The following is a 15,937-nucleotide window of genomic DNA, read 5'->3' as shown; positions in this document are numbered from 1 at the left end:
TCCATCAGTGACCTCAGTGTCCCTTATCATGGAAGTTTATTTCTGATTAGCAAGTAAATAGTATGTATATCTTCTGCTGTTAACGGAAAATAAAACTTGAGAAACATAGGGTTATGCTTTCGGTTGTGGATCTGTTGTTAAAATTCACCATTTTGTGACCTAATGAAACCTTTTCTCCAGATTTCTTAGTTCAAATTTCTGTCATCTTACTGGTTCTTACTTACCAAGACTGGGTTTTTTAACAAAGAGGTGCAGGGGTTGGCAGTGTGAAACTGAAGAGTCAGTTTCGTCTGTAGTTGCCATTAGATACTTTTTAACGTCTAGATAAATGAAGTCACCCTTTTGTGCCTTCCAGAAGGTCGTTGGTGATGGCTGAACTACTGAAGATCGTTTCTAAGGGGAAATGTATTTCAGTGTTTTAACTCAGCTTTTTAAACACCATAAATCGCGAGTACAGTATAGATGGCAGCAAAGAACACATTCTTCCGTGCGCCGGTGTTCTGTGAAAGGACCTGTGTCCTCACCCTGGGCCTCTTGTTAGGAATGCAAGGGGCAAAGTTCTGCTGCTCGACAGACACGCTGGCCTGACCTGCACAAGGCCTAAGAAGCGTTTGACTGTATGTTCCATCTAAGCGAAATCTTTTTTTCCATCATGTTCTTGTCCTTAACACCTTTCAGATCGGCTCGGCCCCCGTCTGCTGGGCCACTCTGCTAACATCGAGTGAGGACTCGTTGGCAGCAGCCGTCTCCTCTTAGGGCAGGTGCTCTTGATACTGGAGGGGTGCCCTGACTCTGTATCCCTCTTTTCGCCAACAGGACTGTGGAAACAACCAGCTTTGATTTGTTGCTAAAGACAGATGACGACTGTTATATAGACTTGGAAGCTGTGTTTAATAGAATCGCCCTCAAGAATCTGGACGGGCCTAATTTTTGGTGGGGAAAGTAAGTTAAACATTGTTAGCCCATCGATGTTCATTTCATGTACTGAGCACATGTAGTTAAAAAAATATGGCTGAGATAGGAAAGTTCCCTGTTAGGCTCCTGAGTTACTATGTTTTATTAATTTACAATTAAAGGGGAAAAAACTCTTTTAAATGGAAAATCTCAGGCTAATGTAATGAAGGGGGGAAATTAACGTGACTTTCATCACCGTGCCCTACAAGTACTACTGAAATTAGAAGCTGCTCTTCCTTAAATGTATGATACATTTCTGAAACCATTTGCTATGTCTCTAAATATGGAGTAGTGATTTATTTTTCATTTATTTTTTAAATATATCTATGCAAGATGATTCGGAAACTCCATGAGAGAATTTAACATACCAGTCTTTATATAAAAAACACCACTAGATACTTAATCCCTTAAGACTAAAAAAATAACCTCTTCTTTCCTTGCTTCTGTAACTTGTTCCTTTGCGGTGTCAGTTAAGGACTCAGGCTTAGCTAGTGGTAGGGAGGACCTGTGTCCAAACAGAAGCCGACTCACTTTCAATCTTAGTTTCAGACTGAACTGGGCAGTTGACCGGACTGGGAAGTGGCAGGAGCTGGAATACCCCAGCCCTGCATACCCCGCTTTTGCGTGTGGGTCAGGGTATGTTATCTCCAGGGACATCGTCCACTGGCTTGCTGGCAACTCGGGGAGATTGAAGACCTACCAGGTAATTAAGGACTTCTGACCTAAAAGTCCACTCATCAAGCAGGTTTTTTTTTTTTTTTTTTTAACTCGACCTCGTATTTCAGCCCTAAAAGCAGAGCAGCTTCCCTTGGGGAATGTATGGTATTCCTTCTATATAGGAATCAGCAGCCCTCAGAGGTTAGGGATACACTTCTATCCCTTAAACCTTGGCTGTAAATCTTATTCCTAAGTCGTTTTTGAACGTAACTTCTTACATTTTCAGCCTGTATTTAAAGGCATAGTCCCTGGAGGAGTGTAAAGGTTTAGTCTTCAGTGTGCTTAGTCTTCCTTCTTATGAATATAAGCTTGCTTTCTTTTTTTTTTTTTTTTTTGCTGATTCTGGTGACAGTGTCAATAAAACAGCTCTGCCTGGGTCTCAGATCCACAGTATCTTTCATACTGTTGGTGCTGGAAGTTTAAGGTCCATGCAGAGGGGCTGGCCGCCTGCTTAGTGTATAGTCTCACTTCATTGTGGCGTGTTTGCTTCATGTGAATGATGACCAGCAGCTTTTACTTTGTGTATCAGTGTTAAAACGTGCTCAGCATCTCATACTAGAGTAATTAGAAAACAAGTACAAAGAGTACATATGGGAGTGGGTGTGACACTGTCTTAACCAATGAGGCAGCACTGAAATGTTTACTTTCTGAACCTTCTGGGGCATGTGTAGGGTGAAGATGTAAGCATGGGCATTTGGATGGCAGCCATAGGACCTAAAAGATACCAGGTGAGCAAGCCTGAGCAGGGCTGGCCGCAGGGCTCGGAAGAGGTAAGTGAGTTTCTCTTATCCAGCCTTGGGCAGAAACTGTGAATACAAAGTCTTCTAGTGTCGTAACAACTGTGCACTTGATTTAATTTACCATCATCGGCCAGGGTCTCATAAAGCAAAAAGGAAGTGTTTTAAATAGAAGTTGTCCTACCCACAATGAGTCAAGTGTTATATGTTTTTATACATTTCATTCAATTCTTTGCAGCTTTAAAACTTAAAGGAGTTGGCTGACTTCAGATCCTGGCCGTGAGACGGTTCCACAGAATGAGACTCCAGCAGTGTGCCCACCTAAGTGGGGGCTGTGGCTCCAGGTGCTCAGGGGAGACCCTCCCCAACCCAGCCACCTAAGGTCAGGGCAGAGACAGAAAGCCTCCCATTTCCTTTAATACCCCTGGAGGTGCTCAGCCATCAGGGCCACAGCTCTCTGTGGGAAGGAGTCTGATTATTATGTCCCTCCTTTTTATGTTCTCAAATTGAATGGAATCTGCACTCTGATATTATTGGAAGCAGAGCCAGTCCATGGAGCTGGGAAGTAGGCTGGTGGGTGAGAACCTGAACTCTGATAAGACTCCTTTTTAACCCTTCCTACTCAGCCTACCAGCATGAACTTCACTGTGACCTGGAGCAAGTTTCTTCACTGAGTTTCCCATTCATGACAAGGAAATAATTCCTAGCTCACAGGTTATTGTGAGAACTAAACTGGGTAATACCTAGAAAGCCCTGGTTCTGTCCCCCCAAATACCGTAACCGGTTCTCCAGAACACTTGCTCTTGTTCACAGTGCTGTTGGGCCAGCTTTTCTCCAGTAGCAAAGATGAGACGCTGCATTTGTGGTTCCCACACTGTTTCTTTGTTCCAGGGTCTCAGGGTCACTGCCTTGCCCTCTCCCTGTGCCCCATAAGTTGAGTGCGTTCGCACACGCGCTCGTCTTTGAAATGACCGCCACCTCAGCGGGCTCTGGAAGTGCCCGTGAACACCCGTTCTGTCTGCAGTAGGGGGTCAGCCTGCATTTTGTGTTCCAACAGGACAGCCTGTGGCTCTGTGAGAAGACCTGTGAACCAGGAATGCTGTCTTCCCCGCAGTACTCCCCGCAGGAGCTCACGCAGCTGTGGAGACTAAAGGAGCTTTGCGGTGACCCTTGTCGGTGCGAAGGAAGAGGATGATGAGGTCGATCTGCTGTGTTAAAGGTCAAGGTGGGCGAATGGCTGAGCAGAAGCCTGAGGTTTGGCCGCAGATTGTACGGTCTTTCAGGATAATTCTCAGCTGGCACTTTCACTTCTCACCAATGTGATATTTCTTAACATTTGCACAAAATTTCCTTTTTAAAAAACAACATTCCTGAGTCCTATTGCATCATTTCTAGTTAGTAATTCATTACCTATCATTTTGGTTAAAACTTGGCCTAGTTCAGAAATGTTGAGTATTCTAGTCTGAATTTCAGCCTGGAATGCAGACTAGCTCTGGACAGCTAAGTAGGATAATTACAGGCCAAAAAGAACTCATGCTGTGTGACCTGTGGTCACTTACACCAAAGTGGGGATTTCTGGAAATCAGGTCAGATTTTGTAAATCTCTGAATGAAGTGGGCAGCCTGAAAAGGAACCACTGTATTTCTCACATCTGGACCTTGGTTTTAAATTCATTCAGTAGACTAAGTTCCAAGTATTCTTTTGCCATTTAACATAAATCCTGAAGATCACAGCTATATTAATACTCCTTTTTTTATGCTAAAATTTTATCAATATAAGTAAAATCATACCTCTCAGCGTTTTAATACCATAGGAAAAGATATTTCTAAATAGATGAAACAATTAATTTTGCTTTCTTCCATTGTAAAATGTTTACCTAATATAAGTGATTTTCAATCAGAGCTGGTAATCTTCGTTAGAAAGAATGTATGCTCAGTTTAGGGTATAACTGTAGGGAAAAGCACATAATTTTTGTGAGCACTCTAAAAAACAGTGCGACTAAGAAGAGAGATCATAGCATATATATTACATAGAGGATATGCTTTCTTCAGTTTAAAGATTTTCCCAAATCAGCCAAATCATTTTAGTAATGTTTTAAACCAATAGTATGAATTGAGCATTCCATTAATACTTATAAATACATCATTAACTTCAGATTTTTAGACTAGTGAGGTTCTATTTAGTACTTACATCTTCTCATAATGAAATACAGTCATGAACCATGAAATAAAATCTGAAAATCATTAGTAGGTGCAAAGCCTTTATTATTGCTGTTATATACATGCCTAGAAATGTTTTCTTCCCTATGAAAAAATACAGCTATTCTATACTTAGAGCAAGTTGTAAACCTCTTTTGTTTGGGAAAGAATTGTCCCAAGATGTCATTTATTTTCAGTGAAACCCAGTCATGCTACATTGTCAAACCTCTGAATTTTATTGGTTGCTGTTACCATCGCACTAAGAGACAGTCTCCATTTTCCACAGAGTAGAACCGTAATGGCTGTAGGTCATTTTCTAGTTCAACCTCTTTGCCCGGCATCTAAAATTAGAGCAGAGAGGTGGGGTGATTAAGACAGATGTGGCAAAACACATATACCCACACACACCCCAACAAAGATGTATGGTTTCTATTCAGAACCAAACCATGTTGCATGAAGACTTAGTTTAACAGTGAGTCATACTGTGGGAAACTCTGTGGGACACTCAGCTTGACTTTGCGTTTTTTCTGGGCAACTTACTTTGGGACTCTCGTAGGACAACAGAAGTTCTGACACAGGAACTTTGAGGAGACGTGACAGCAAGCCTTTCACCTTTTGGACTGTCATGGAGTCTGTCAAGGAAAAGAAAAACATCAGTTCTCGCAGGTGACAGCTACCTGTAAGTCGAGCTCACGCGCCAAGACCACACTGGTAACGAGAGCTGTCACTGTCCTTCCGTACTCCGTTTACCCAAGCAACGACCAGGGGACAGCTCACACCCAGCGTGGGCCACCAGACCAGGGTGTCACACCACTTAGGGGCTTGTTCGGGAGGCTGTGGGAAAACGGAGCTGATGTCAGACCTAAGTGCCCTTTGATGATGACTTTTCGTATCATGTCTGTGGTATTTAATATTTCCTCCTCATTCTGAATAAACCAGAAATCATTCTCAGCACAGAAGTAAATGTGAGTGAAATCATTAACTTTTTAAACCTGTGATTACTTACTTAAAGGATGCTGGCGTCAGGTTTGGGCTCGGTGAGGACTTGTATCAGTCTCTCTGGCCTTAGTTCCCTCCTCTGTAAAGTGAGGTGTGTAGACTACTGCCCCACGTGCTCCCAGTCTAATCGCTGTGGTGTGTGTGTGTGCAGCACACACATGCAGGGGACCACTGGGCCCAGGGGCATAACCGAATGAGGACATGCTTTGGCTCGTTCAGAAAACACTATGAACTTCTTTCCAAAGATGGGCTGTGGTAAATATTGGAAATTCTGATTATGAGAAATAGTTTTTCTGAAGCTTTAGCTGGAAGTACAGCAATAGTGTGGTGTTCCTACAGATATCACATGTATTCAGAAAAATATTTTTCTATCAAACATTTTTGTAAAAGCTGTGTCTTTATGCAACTTGTGATAATAAATGTTATCTTTATTTTAGAATAAAAACTTGCCTTTTCTTGTTTATGTATTGAAAACAGACACTAAATGGACATTTATAATGTCGATCGACATAGTTTGCTCTTTTATTTGTGAATATGGATAATCTTGTCCTTTCAAAGGGTTTAGGTAGACTGGCTTTCCTTGTTCACAGGGTGGTTAGTGATGGGTTAATAACTCCCGACTGCTGAGTTTAGAGAATATACGACTCAGATTTAAATTGTTTATAGCATAATTATTACATATAATTTCTCCATATTAGTCTAATCTGTTAATTCTACTTGAAGGTGAATAAAGCTCAGCCCACGAACACGGTGACTGTTCCAGGGGGAAAGGACGGCCCCAGTTAGAGGAACACAGACCTAATAAGAGCATTCCTGAGCATTCCTGCAAGTTGACTTCATGTAAAAGAAGGAAAAATGCAAACATGTCCAAAATCAATTATATTAACAAAAAGTTCTGGTCCTCTCTCACTTGCCTGTTCCCATTAGGGTCCTTACTGGCAGTATTTAAGTTTGAAAACAGAAATGAAGGGGAACCACTAATTTTAATTCAGCATTATGTAACAGTAGCAAAATTACATGTCACAGGAATAGAAACTGGGTTGCTAGTAAGGAAAAATGGAGCAATACTGGTAAGTTGCTATTAGATGATGGTTTTCAATCGTAAAGGTATTTCTTTGGGCACAACAAAAGCCCTCCATAAAGAATACCAGGATAACCTTATTTTATTTGATAAAAATCAATGTGAATTCACTGCACTGACAGGCAAATAGAAGGGTATTTCACTAGAGTCATTTACGATATTTTACTTCTTCAAGTCCTCACTGCGCTAAATTTAAGCTGTTTATATTTTAGTATTTAACTGTGAATCAAGTTTAATCTTAAGAGTCAGACTATGTTTCTCTTTTGAGTGAAAGGTAAGTTACACTGATCTTTTGAGAGAAAACTATTTCAAATGTGTCCATTAAACAGTGTCCACGAGCTATCTCTGCAGGGGCTCCTGACTGGTAAGGAGTAGCAAGCACTCAAGCCAACGCCACTGTTTTTCTGGCCCAGAAGAGCCCCCAGAGCAGCCTTGTGAGAACTAGCCAGCAGGGGGCCTGTGGAAGCCCCTGAAGGGCAAGTCCTTAGGCTCCTCCTCTGGGTAAAGAAGTAACCGCACACAGGGGCTCCTGATTCTAAAACTGTTCTCCAGACAAGCCAAGAAGCTACGGGAGACTCGAACTTTCTGGGGGGAAGCGCGCACAGGAGGAGTAGTTTTAGCATGATCAATTGTACTTCAGAATGTAGAAGACTAGTGAATACTTACAAGCTGTAAAAGCCCACACTCTGAATGAATTGTTCTGCTTCCAGCTGCCTCATGGGAGGGCCAGCGATTCAAAAGCAGAAAGAGGGGAGAGAGACATCCATTCTTACCCGGCAGTTGTTTCTCTATGACTTTCTGATCATGTTGATTGGGATATTTTATCTTCAGTGCTTGAAAGTAAAAAGACTGACATTAATTGAGCCCTGCTGGAGGAAGAGTTTAAATCATACACATATTAACAGGAGTGACCAAAGAATGCAGCTCAGATCCCACTAAAGGAACAGGAATACAAATTCCTTCTATTACTACTTCACTGAATTACAGCAAGAAAAATAGCTAGACCAACATTCTACTGCTTTCCCTTTAGTACTTCTGTCCTGACAGTTACCTAGGTTTTTAAGTTTATGAATTTCCAAATCAGAGTTCAACTCACTATTCAGATACTTCCTACATTTATAACACTGTTAAATAAGTATGTTCAACATTAGAATGTAGGTATGTTTGAGATCGTTTCCTTAAAAATTAAAGTGCCTGTCTAGATATTTACTTAAGAGAAAAAAACAATCCTTATTAGGTCACCATCAGGGCTTCCTCGGTGGCTCAGGTGGTAAAGAATCCACCCACAGTGTGGGAGACCTGTGTTTCATCCCTGGGTTGGGAAGATCCCCTGGAGAAGGGAACGGCTCCCCACTCCAGTATTCTGGCCTGGAGAAGTCCATGGACTGTATAATCCATGAGGTCGCAAAGAGTCAGACATGACTGAGCAACTTTCACTCATCACCATCTGTTTTAGCATCTAAGGACTCGAATATAAATCAGCAGTCTTTGAATGTGGAGTTCTTACTTAGTAGCTGGTTTTTGAGCAAAAATGGTTGTTGTGTTTTCAGTTCCCCATCTTCAGGTGCACCATATTCTGTTTAAGAAGAAAAAAGAAAAAGAAGGATGATAAACCAAAAGGCCACTGTGGGGGGTGGGGTGGGGTGGGAAGAAATGTATAGGTAAGTGTCAACCTAGCCTTTTCTTGTCCCAGGATGAACCCAGCTGCGACTGGGATGGGAACCTGGGCTCTGCTTCCTTTTATCTGGTTACTTGGTTACTGTATTTTTTGGAGGGAAGGACAGACGGCAACCGCTTCCAAGCCTGGAACCCTTCTGTCATCTGCGTGTCACATCACTGATCCTGGGAGACACTGTCCCGAGAGACTGGTGAGGCTGTGCCTGCAGGTACTTGGATGCAAAATTTCACCTTTGGTCACAGTTCCTGTCCTTCTGGATCCTGAGAAAAACACTCATGGGCTCTGTCACTAGGTTTCAGCCAGTATGCGCAGTGCTGGCTTGGGTGCTCAGAACCACCACTGGAAGCCAGGTACACTGCCAAGAAAAGCAGCCTCTACGCAAGGCAGAAAGAAGAGGAGGAGGGACTGCCGTCCACCTTTGGCCAGACCATGGCAGGAGGGGAGACCTGAGCCATACCTGCAGGGCAGCTTTAGATCCTTCACCTCCCTGCCCCTGAGTGATTCAGAATTCACCTCAAGTGGCCAGGAAGTCGGGCCAGCTAATGGAGTAATCTGAAAGCGATTCCCACAGGCAGCTTTTCTTCCTCAAAGATGTTTCAGCCTGAAGCGTTTATGCAGTGAGCTCATATTAGGAAAGATATAAAAGAGAAACTGCATAAAAGTGAAATTTGGAATAAAAATGAAGTCAAAACAAAATGGAAAGTACATCAGGGACAAGGAGCCCTGGAGTCAGAGTGTCGGTGTCCAGGGAGCCAGGCTGGAGCAGGTCAGGAAGCGCCTTGCCCACCAGGCGCCAGGATGGGCGAGCACTCAGGAAGACAATGTGCAACTCATGAACGATAAAATTACCCGCAGAGCTTCAAAGAATACCAGTGCCTAGGTTCCACATTAAATGCTCTTCATTAAAAAGATTCCCCAGAGTACAGCCAGGGTTGGGATGACCTGGAGTCCTTCCTGCCCTTCCTAAAAGGAGGAAGCAGTACCCACCCTCCTGAAACTGAAAGCTGGGTGAGTACGTGGAGAGACAAGCTTCTGGTGAAGAGCTGCTCTCCCCTCCCCCGCTGAGGTGCTGCAGATGTGCCTTCTCTAAAGACAACTGTTTAAGTAATTACCTGCTCCCCGAGAGCTGCAGGAGCCCCTCTTGTCCATTTAGATGCCCAACGGAGAAAAGCAACAACACGGAGGACCTCCCCTAACACCCACAGGAAACCCTGTCCCAGTGGGGATCCCCCATGCCCAGGCGAGGGCCCTGGCGCACAGTACGTACTGAGGCAGAGTGCCTGGTATCTAGGATGGGCTGCGAGAAATTCCTCATTTGGCCTGTTTTTCTCTGGATCCTGATGTCCCCCGGCCTTTTTCCATTCATTTCCAAATGCTTTTCGGTAATCGAGCTCAGCCCCACGCCTCTCCTCTGGTTCAATCTACAGGGATGTGAGAAAAAAGCAAATCTATTAAAGCATTTTTCTAATATGTGTGTCTGGCACCCTATCCTTCTCCACTGCCTACCCGGAGAGAATAATAAAACTGAGGCAACGAGACAAATTTCTGCCTTTCCTTTTTAACATTCGTAGATCCATGAGTTTATTCAAAAAGAACAACGGATCTCAGTTTTATCCTTTTCTTCATGAGTGTATCTGCCCACGGACCAGTTTCTGGACGGAGCCTGCCTGAGGCCCGAGGCCACAGCATGAGGTTGTTGGGCTGGAATAGCTGACTTACTGAGAGAGTTCCTAGTATTCCGCCGCCCAGCCCTGCTAAGTGACAATAAATTGGACTGGAGCAGCCGAAGAGTGGTTTCTCTGCAGGCGTCCGAGTGTAACCCCACCTGCTAGGCCAGAAAGAACTGCCACGACTCAAGTGCACGTGGATAATACCATTTGAAGGAAGTGATATCTGACTGCTTTTATGATCCTCAGCTCCAGCGTCTCTTACACTGGACCATTTCATTTCCAGTTTAAGAAATACCTCCCCAGGACACTGGCACTCACCGCACACTTGTTCAGGGTCCTCAGCTGACCGATCCTGGCGATGATGAACTGCCGTGTGGTCTGGGCATCTTTGCTGCCTTCAGTCAGGGGGTTTCTCGTGCAGGACAGCGCATGCAGACTCTGCAACTTATCCAGCTCGTTCATAAAGGACCACTGAAATCCAAAACACATGAAAAAAACATGTTTCAGGCTAACTTTTCAACAGAGTATTTGAACCAGTAGCAGAAAAGCAAGCCCCCAGTTCCATCGGAGACAAGGAATTTCATCCCACAGCGAGCACCCACCAGGAAAACCAGGTACTTTACAACTGTGCTGTGGAAACTGACGTATGGGTTTATATGAGGAGTTTCACTCTGAGGAAGTGTTTCTCTTTGACCTTAAAATACTCCTTAAGAGCAGGAGCCTACAAACAGCATCCTGAGAGTGGAAATAAGTAACGCAGTGCACACGTTCTGAGGACACTTACCTGTGCTATCTGATTGTCATTTAGTACAAGGTACTGCAAGGAAGGAAACATGGAGGTTTTGCACCCTAGAAGAGAGAGCATTAAGTTACACAGCAGAAGGGAGAGAAAGCTGAAGGCTGGAGCAGCCGGGGGAGGGGGACTGGGTGATCTTAGGTACCGATTCCAGCGTCCGGAAAATGTATAGAGGAGATTCCAATGTCAGAGAGGATGAGTTGTTCTAATCTGAAACGTAAAAACATGCAATTTGATCACACAGAACAATATAAAATGCTACGTGCTATCCGAGCAGACTAGATCTGTATGTACATGTTTTCCTACACCCTAGGTTTTCATCCTGTGTGAGATGCTTAGGAACCATAAAGTCCAATGTATGGCACACAAAGCAGACTTGCTGTGCCACCTTCTGATGGATTCTGAGTCACCAAAACAACACCGGGTGCCTCCTGCTGTGCCAGGTGCTGAATGGGTCTCAGGAAAGAGACAGGGACTTCCCCAAGCTCACTGAATGAAAACTTGTGATATTAGCATCAGGGCCAAAATATTCATCCTTCGAGTATCACAGTACAGGCACAGACTACACTGTACGTGGTTGACAAGTCATTTCGTGAATTCAAATAAAAATTTCCCAAAGGGAATTAACTGAATTTGGGATTTCCATCATCACTATATTTCCACTGAGAAAGTATATACAGCATAGGATCCATTCACTAAAAATCTACTAAATTCTATTGTAACAGGCATTTTAGGAGCAGGTTACCTGGGCAGATACGCTATGAGAAACAGCTGGTTTTCATCAATTAATTGATTAGAGGAAAGGTCTAACAACTTCACTGTCTGTAGAACATCAGTTGGCCTGTATGGAAGATAAAAATTTTTTCACACAGATTTGTTTTCAAAGATACAGCCTTAAAATCCCTGGCTCTGGTGTTAAGGAGAGATCAGGGGTGTGGGGGTGGGGTGGGAGGCAAGTGTATGATATTATAAAAGGCCCCATAAAGGATCCTGGTGGTGATGGGAATGTTCTTATCTTGACCGGGCCAGGGTCCTAGCTGTGATACTGACCATAGCTCTGCAAGATGTTACCAGTGGGGGAAACTGGGGAATGGGTACAGGTGATCTCTGGCTACATATATACATCTTATAAATGTATGTGAATCCAAAATTAAAAGTTTTTTTTAAAAAACTGTGTCTATATAATAAATAGAATCATTCTGAACAGTAATTTCATTCACTGGACTCCTTGGAGAATTTGCTATAAACTTGTCCATGTTTATTTTACACGCTAATGATACCAACAAGAGAGGAGGATTAGGCGACAACCTATGAAACTGACAAGACAACAAGCTTTTTTTACATACAGGGTCATCCCTAGGTATCCCCGGGGAATTAGTTCCAGGACCCCTAAGGATACCACAACCTGAGAATGCCAAGTCCCTTATAGAAAATGACACAGTCTTGGCCTATAACGTATATATATTATAAATCACCTGTAGGGTACTTAAAACACCTAATACGATATAAACAGTTCCAATGCATGGCAAATTCCAGTTTGGCTTTTAAGGAACTCTCTGAAATTTTTTTTTTTCCTGAGTATTTTCGATCTGTGGTTGGTTGGATCTGTGGATGCAAAACTGGGGGTGTGGAGGGCTGTACATTGGTACACTGACCTTGAGCAGATAATGCTAATTCAAAATCCATTATTTAATCCTTACAGGTCATCCTACAGAACTTCCACTTAGAAATTACATATGTAAAACTAATACAATTCAAAGCTTAAAAATATTTAACTTAAAACTTTTACTCTGATGGGGTTTCCTCAATTAGAACCTCTTAGTGAAGTTTGAATTGACAGTCTAATTTGAGGGGGCAATGAATAGTAAGTGTTTTTCTTATTTGAAAACTCTTCTAAAAATTAGGTATAATTAGGAGCATTTATTTATTCAGAATGACTAAATGATATACAGCTACTTCTCGGAGAATGTGATTACATCTCTCTACTCTTGATGTTTGGAAAAACTAGTATTTCAATAAATGTAAATGTTTTGAACTAAAAATAAAAAGAATGGCTAAATGGTGACAGATGCATTGATGTAAACCCTGGTTACCTTTCTGAAATGACGATATTGTTAGATTCAAGGTACAGCTTCTCAAGGACAGGCCAGCCAGAGGCACAGCGGAGCACCTGAGGGGAAACTCGAGTCAGGGTGGAGAGGCCTCAGTCACTCCCCCGTGTGTTTATTACTAGAACTTCCACATGAATTCAGTGTGGCTCCTGTTTTAGAAATAAATGCCTTTGGACATTTTGTTACAGATTCTGTCTCAGGCCAGGAGTGCTGGTTGCTACTGCTGCTAAGTTGCTTCAGTCGTGTCGGACTCTGTGCGACCCCATAGACGGCAGCCCACCAGGCTACCCCGTCCCTGGGATTCTCTAGGCAAGAACACTGGAGTGGGTTGCCATTTCCTTCTCCAATGCGTGAAAGTGAAGTCACTCAGTCATGTCCAACTCATAGCAACCCCACGGACTGCAGCCTACCAGGCTCCTCCGTCCCTGGGATTTTCCAGTCAAGAGTACTGGAGTGGGGTGCCATTGCCTTCTCCGAGGAGTGCTGGTGGACAGCTGATACGACTATGGTGTTAAGGGACCGAGCTTCAATAACGGGAGCACAAACTTCGGGCACCCGGAACCCATCAGGGTAGGCATCCGCCCGTCATCCAGGCGTATCCTGACCTGTACAAAGCGGAACTGGGGATGGTAACTACCACATTCTCATTATTAGATACAGTTCACTTAACCAACAGAAGGAAACTGATGTTAAACACCTTTCCTCACGTCTCGATGCCAATCTGGGTTTATAGAGAACGTGCTAATAGGACAAACTTTCTCCATAACTGTTTTTACACTTTCTCACTGGACGGGACTGCCACCTCCACTGTGCCCTTCCTTCCCGTTCTGCATGGAGAAACCCTTAAGGAAGAAGTCAGGTGGTGGAGGCACGGACAGCCCAAGGGCAAGGCCACTTGTCCTCCAGAGGCCCCCGGCGGGACTTCACAGATGCACACCCTGGCTGGGGTGCACTTATCCGCACTTGGTTTGAAATCGCAGTGTTCTCGATGTGTGGAGTCAGTCAACCTCTGACCGAGCCGAGTAGTACCAGATCTAGATTGCAGAGGCGGCCCGGCCCAGGACTCACGAGTCCACTTTCAAACCCAGCTGGGTACCTGAGCAGTGGCTTCGAGGAGCTGAACCCCAAACAAGAAAAGGGTATGAGAACCCTTTGCGGCTCGGCCTCAGCCCTAAGATCACTCCTGGGAAAATTGGGAGAGCTGAAAGGCTTTTCAAAGCTTGGTGTGCACTTGGTGCAAACCGCTCAGGAGACACCAGAACTAACCAGAGGAGCCAAGAAAGAGAGGGCGGATTCAGAGACAGAAAATTCTACTAACTACGAGGATTTTGTAACCCCCTTCTGTTAGGCTGTTTAAAAGACCCTTGTTATCTGGATAACAGGATGATTAAAATGAAGCCACCGCTGCGCTTCACTCCCTCCTTTAACCAAGAATTTAAAACTACTTATTACTAGGTAAAAAGCAAAGAGTCAGACACAGCTGAGCAACTGAGCAACAAAACCAAAGAGACATATTACCTCTGCCCATGTTATTCCTGTCCGGTTAAGGACTAAAACCTTCAGCGTAGAAAATGTTCCGGTTGGAGATGGTGAGCTCGAGGGAAATGTTAGTTTATTTTCACTGTGTAGAAGAAAAGACATGATAAGCTTATTATTGCGACAGAGGAGGCCCAGCTGAGATGGTCACCGAAGGCAACAGTTTGGGATTTAACATGAGGGGTCTGGTTTGTTTCAACCTTAAAATGCAATTATATTAAAAACAAAATGTGTCAAGACTACCTAATTTTTAATAGTTACAATACACAATTCACTGGTATCTGACATGAAAAGGTGTGTTCATAGGGTTAGGCTGCCAGGTGAGGCTGCAGATTATCTGAAACACGAGGCTCAGGCGGCGATCTGTGAGGTCAGCTGCTGTTCTGCATGCTGTAAAATTCAGTCCTGCTCTCAAGAGTCTTACAGATGTGCTGGACTGTGAGCTAGAATTTTGCTTCTGAACAAAGCCTGCTGTGAGTATGGACGAAATAAATTGCTGCCCTTTAAGTTCCCTCTCAAGATCCTAATCTCAGAAGTTACCCCACATCTTTTTTCAGAAGGTACCCCATATCTTGTCATTTTGAAGGAAAATATCATTAAATAAAGCACATTAACCCTTATTTCTAGAGGAGGTGATACTATGGGTCAAAATATACTCTTTGCTCTGTTTGGAAGAATAATTAATTTAGGCCTGTTTATCTGCTCTGCTGAACCTGCCTGAGTCAGGTACAACTCACCTGTATGTGTGAGGCTGGCTCAGATGTGAAAGGGGAAACCTGGCTGAGCCCTTGGAAAGTTAGCTCCTGAGATTAAAACTAATCAGATACTCAAGAAGGCTTGGCAAACATCAGTAAAATACAGAGCTCAGTGAAAAGCCCTTATCAGAAGTGAATTAAACAGTACCTCCACTAAAATAACTCATTCCTAAAGCAATTAAAGGCTAGAGGGTTCAGAATGAACAAGCACTTTTAATCACATCTCCTTCTCCCCAGTTAAATATCAAGGTACCCAGATGGCCCATCTTCTATGGTCAGGCTTGTAAAAAAACATGAAGACCTTCCAGTTTGACATGGTAACCTAATGTTCCATCTAATCAAAAGTGAAACACATTCCCTATTAATGAATCACCTCATGTGACCATTTAAAAAACTAGGATCAAAGAATATTAAAGAATACGTTAAACTTCAATAAATTCAACTCGGCTGTCCTCCCCGCCTCACTCCCACAGAGATGCTGTGAAGGAGCAGGAGAGATTAGGACTTCATAATCATGTGCAGTTAGGCAACTACCAGTTCATACCTGAGATTAAGGACTTCTAGGTGCTTGAGCTGATCGGCAATATCTATAACTTCTTCCCATGATGACAACAGATTTTTTGACAAGTCGATGCTTCTAATATCTAAATGCACGTGTTAAGAAGCAGTAATATGGAAAGATGCGTAAGAGACAAGACAGTCATT

The 15,937-nt window shown here is 43.4% G+C and overlaps 2 protein-coding genes across 6 annotated transcripts in view; one reads left to right on the top strand and one right to left on the bottom strand.

Annotated features, from left to right (window-relative positions):
* B3GALNT2 (beta-1,3-N-acetylgalactosaminyltransferase 2) overlaps positions 1-6,050 on the top strand; it is a 66,053-nt gene extending 60,003 nt beyond the window's left edge. For all 3 annotated transcript variants that reach the window (XM_070781854.1, XM_019953904.2, XM_019953905.2), the window contains 5 exons: positions 817-942; positions 1,498-1,657; positions 2,343-2,399; positions 3,466-3,633; positions 5,163-6,050. In XM_070781854.1, coding sequence (XP_070637955.1) covers positions 817-942; positions 1,498-1,657; positions 2,343-2,399; positions 3,466-3,603 — 481 coding nt within the window. In that variant the 3' untranslated portion in view covers positions 3,604-3,633; positions 5,163-6,050. The remainder of the gene's footprint in view (positions 1-816; positions 943-1,497; positions 1,658-2,342; positions 2,400-3,465; positions 3,634-5,162) is intronic.
* TBCE (tubulin folding cofactor E) overlaps positions 4,652-15,937 on the bottom strand; it is an 89,292-nt gene continuing 78,006 nt past the window's right edge. For all 3 annotated transcript variants that reach the window (XM_019953901.2, XM_019953902.2, XM_019953903.2), the window contains 12 exons: positions 15,777-15,876; positions 14,460-14,562; positions 12,924-13,000; positions 11,576-11,671; positions 10,976-11,040; positions 10,819-10,883; positions 10,353-10,505; positions 9,632-9,785; positions 8,194-8,262; positions 7,460-7,519; positions 5,147-5,238; positions 4,652-4,947 (listed from right to left, as the gene is read on the bottom strand). In XM_019953901.2, the coding sequence (XP_019809460.2) occupies positions 4,855-4,947; positions 5,147-5,238; positions 7,460-7,519; positions 8,194-8,262; positions 9,632-9,785; positions 10,353-10,505; positions 10,819-10,883; positions 10,976-11,040; positions 11,576-11,671; positions 12,924-13,000; positions 14,460-14,562; positions 15,777-15,876 (1,127 nt within the window). In that variant the 3' untranslated portion in view covers positions 4,652-4,854. The remainder of the gene's footprint in view (positions 4,948-5,146; positions 5,239-7,459; positions 7,520-8,193; positions 8,263-9,631; positions 9,786-10,352; positions 10,506-10,818; positions 10,884-10,975; positions 11,041-11,575; positions 11,672-12,923; positions 13,001-14,459; positions 14,563-15,776; positions 15,877-15,937) is intronic.

This window comes from Bos indicus, chromosome 28 (genome assembly GCF_029378745.1).
Source record: "Bos indicus isolate NIAB-ARS_2022 breed Sahiwal x Tharparkar chromosome 28, NIAB-ARS_B.indTharparkar_mat_pri_1.0, whole genome shotgun sequence".
NCBI lineage: Eukaryota > Metazoa > Chordata > Mammalia > Artiodactyla > Bovidae > Bos > Bos indicus.
The sequence above is the reverse complement of the archived record's forward strand: the minus strand, read 5'-3'. Positions and strand labels throughout refer to the sequence as shown.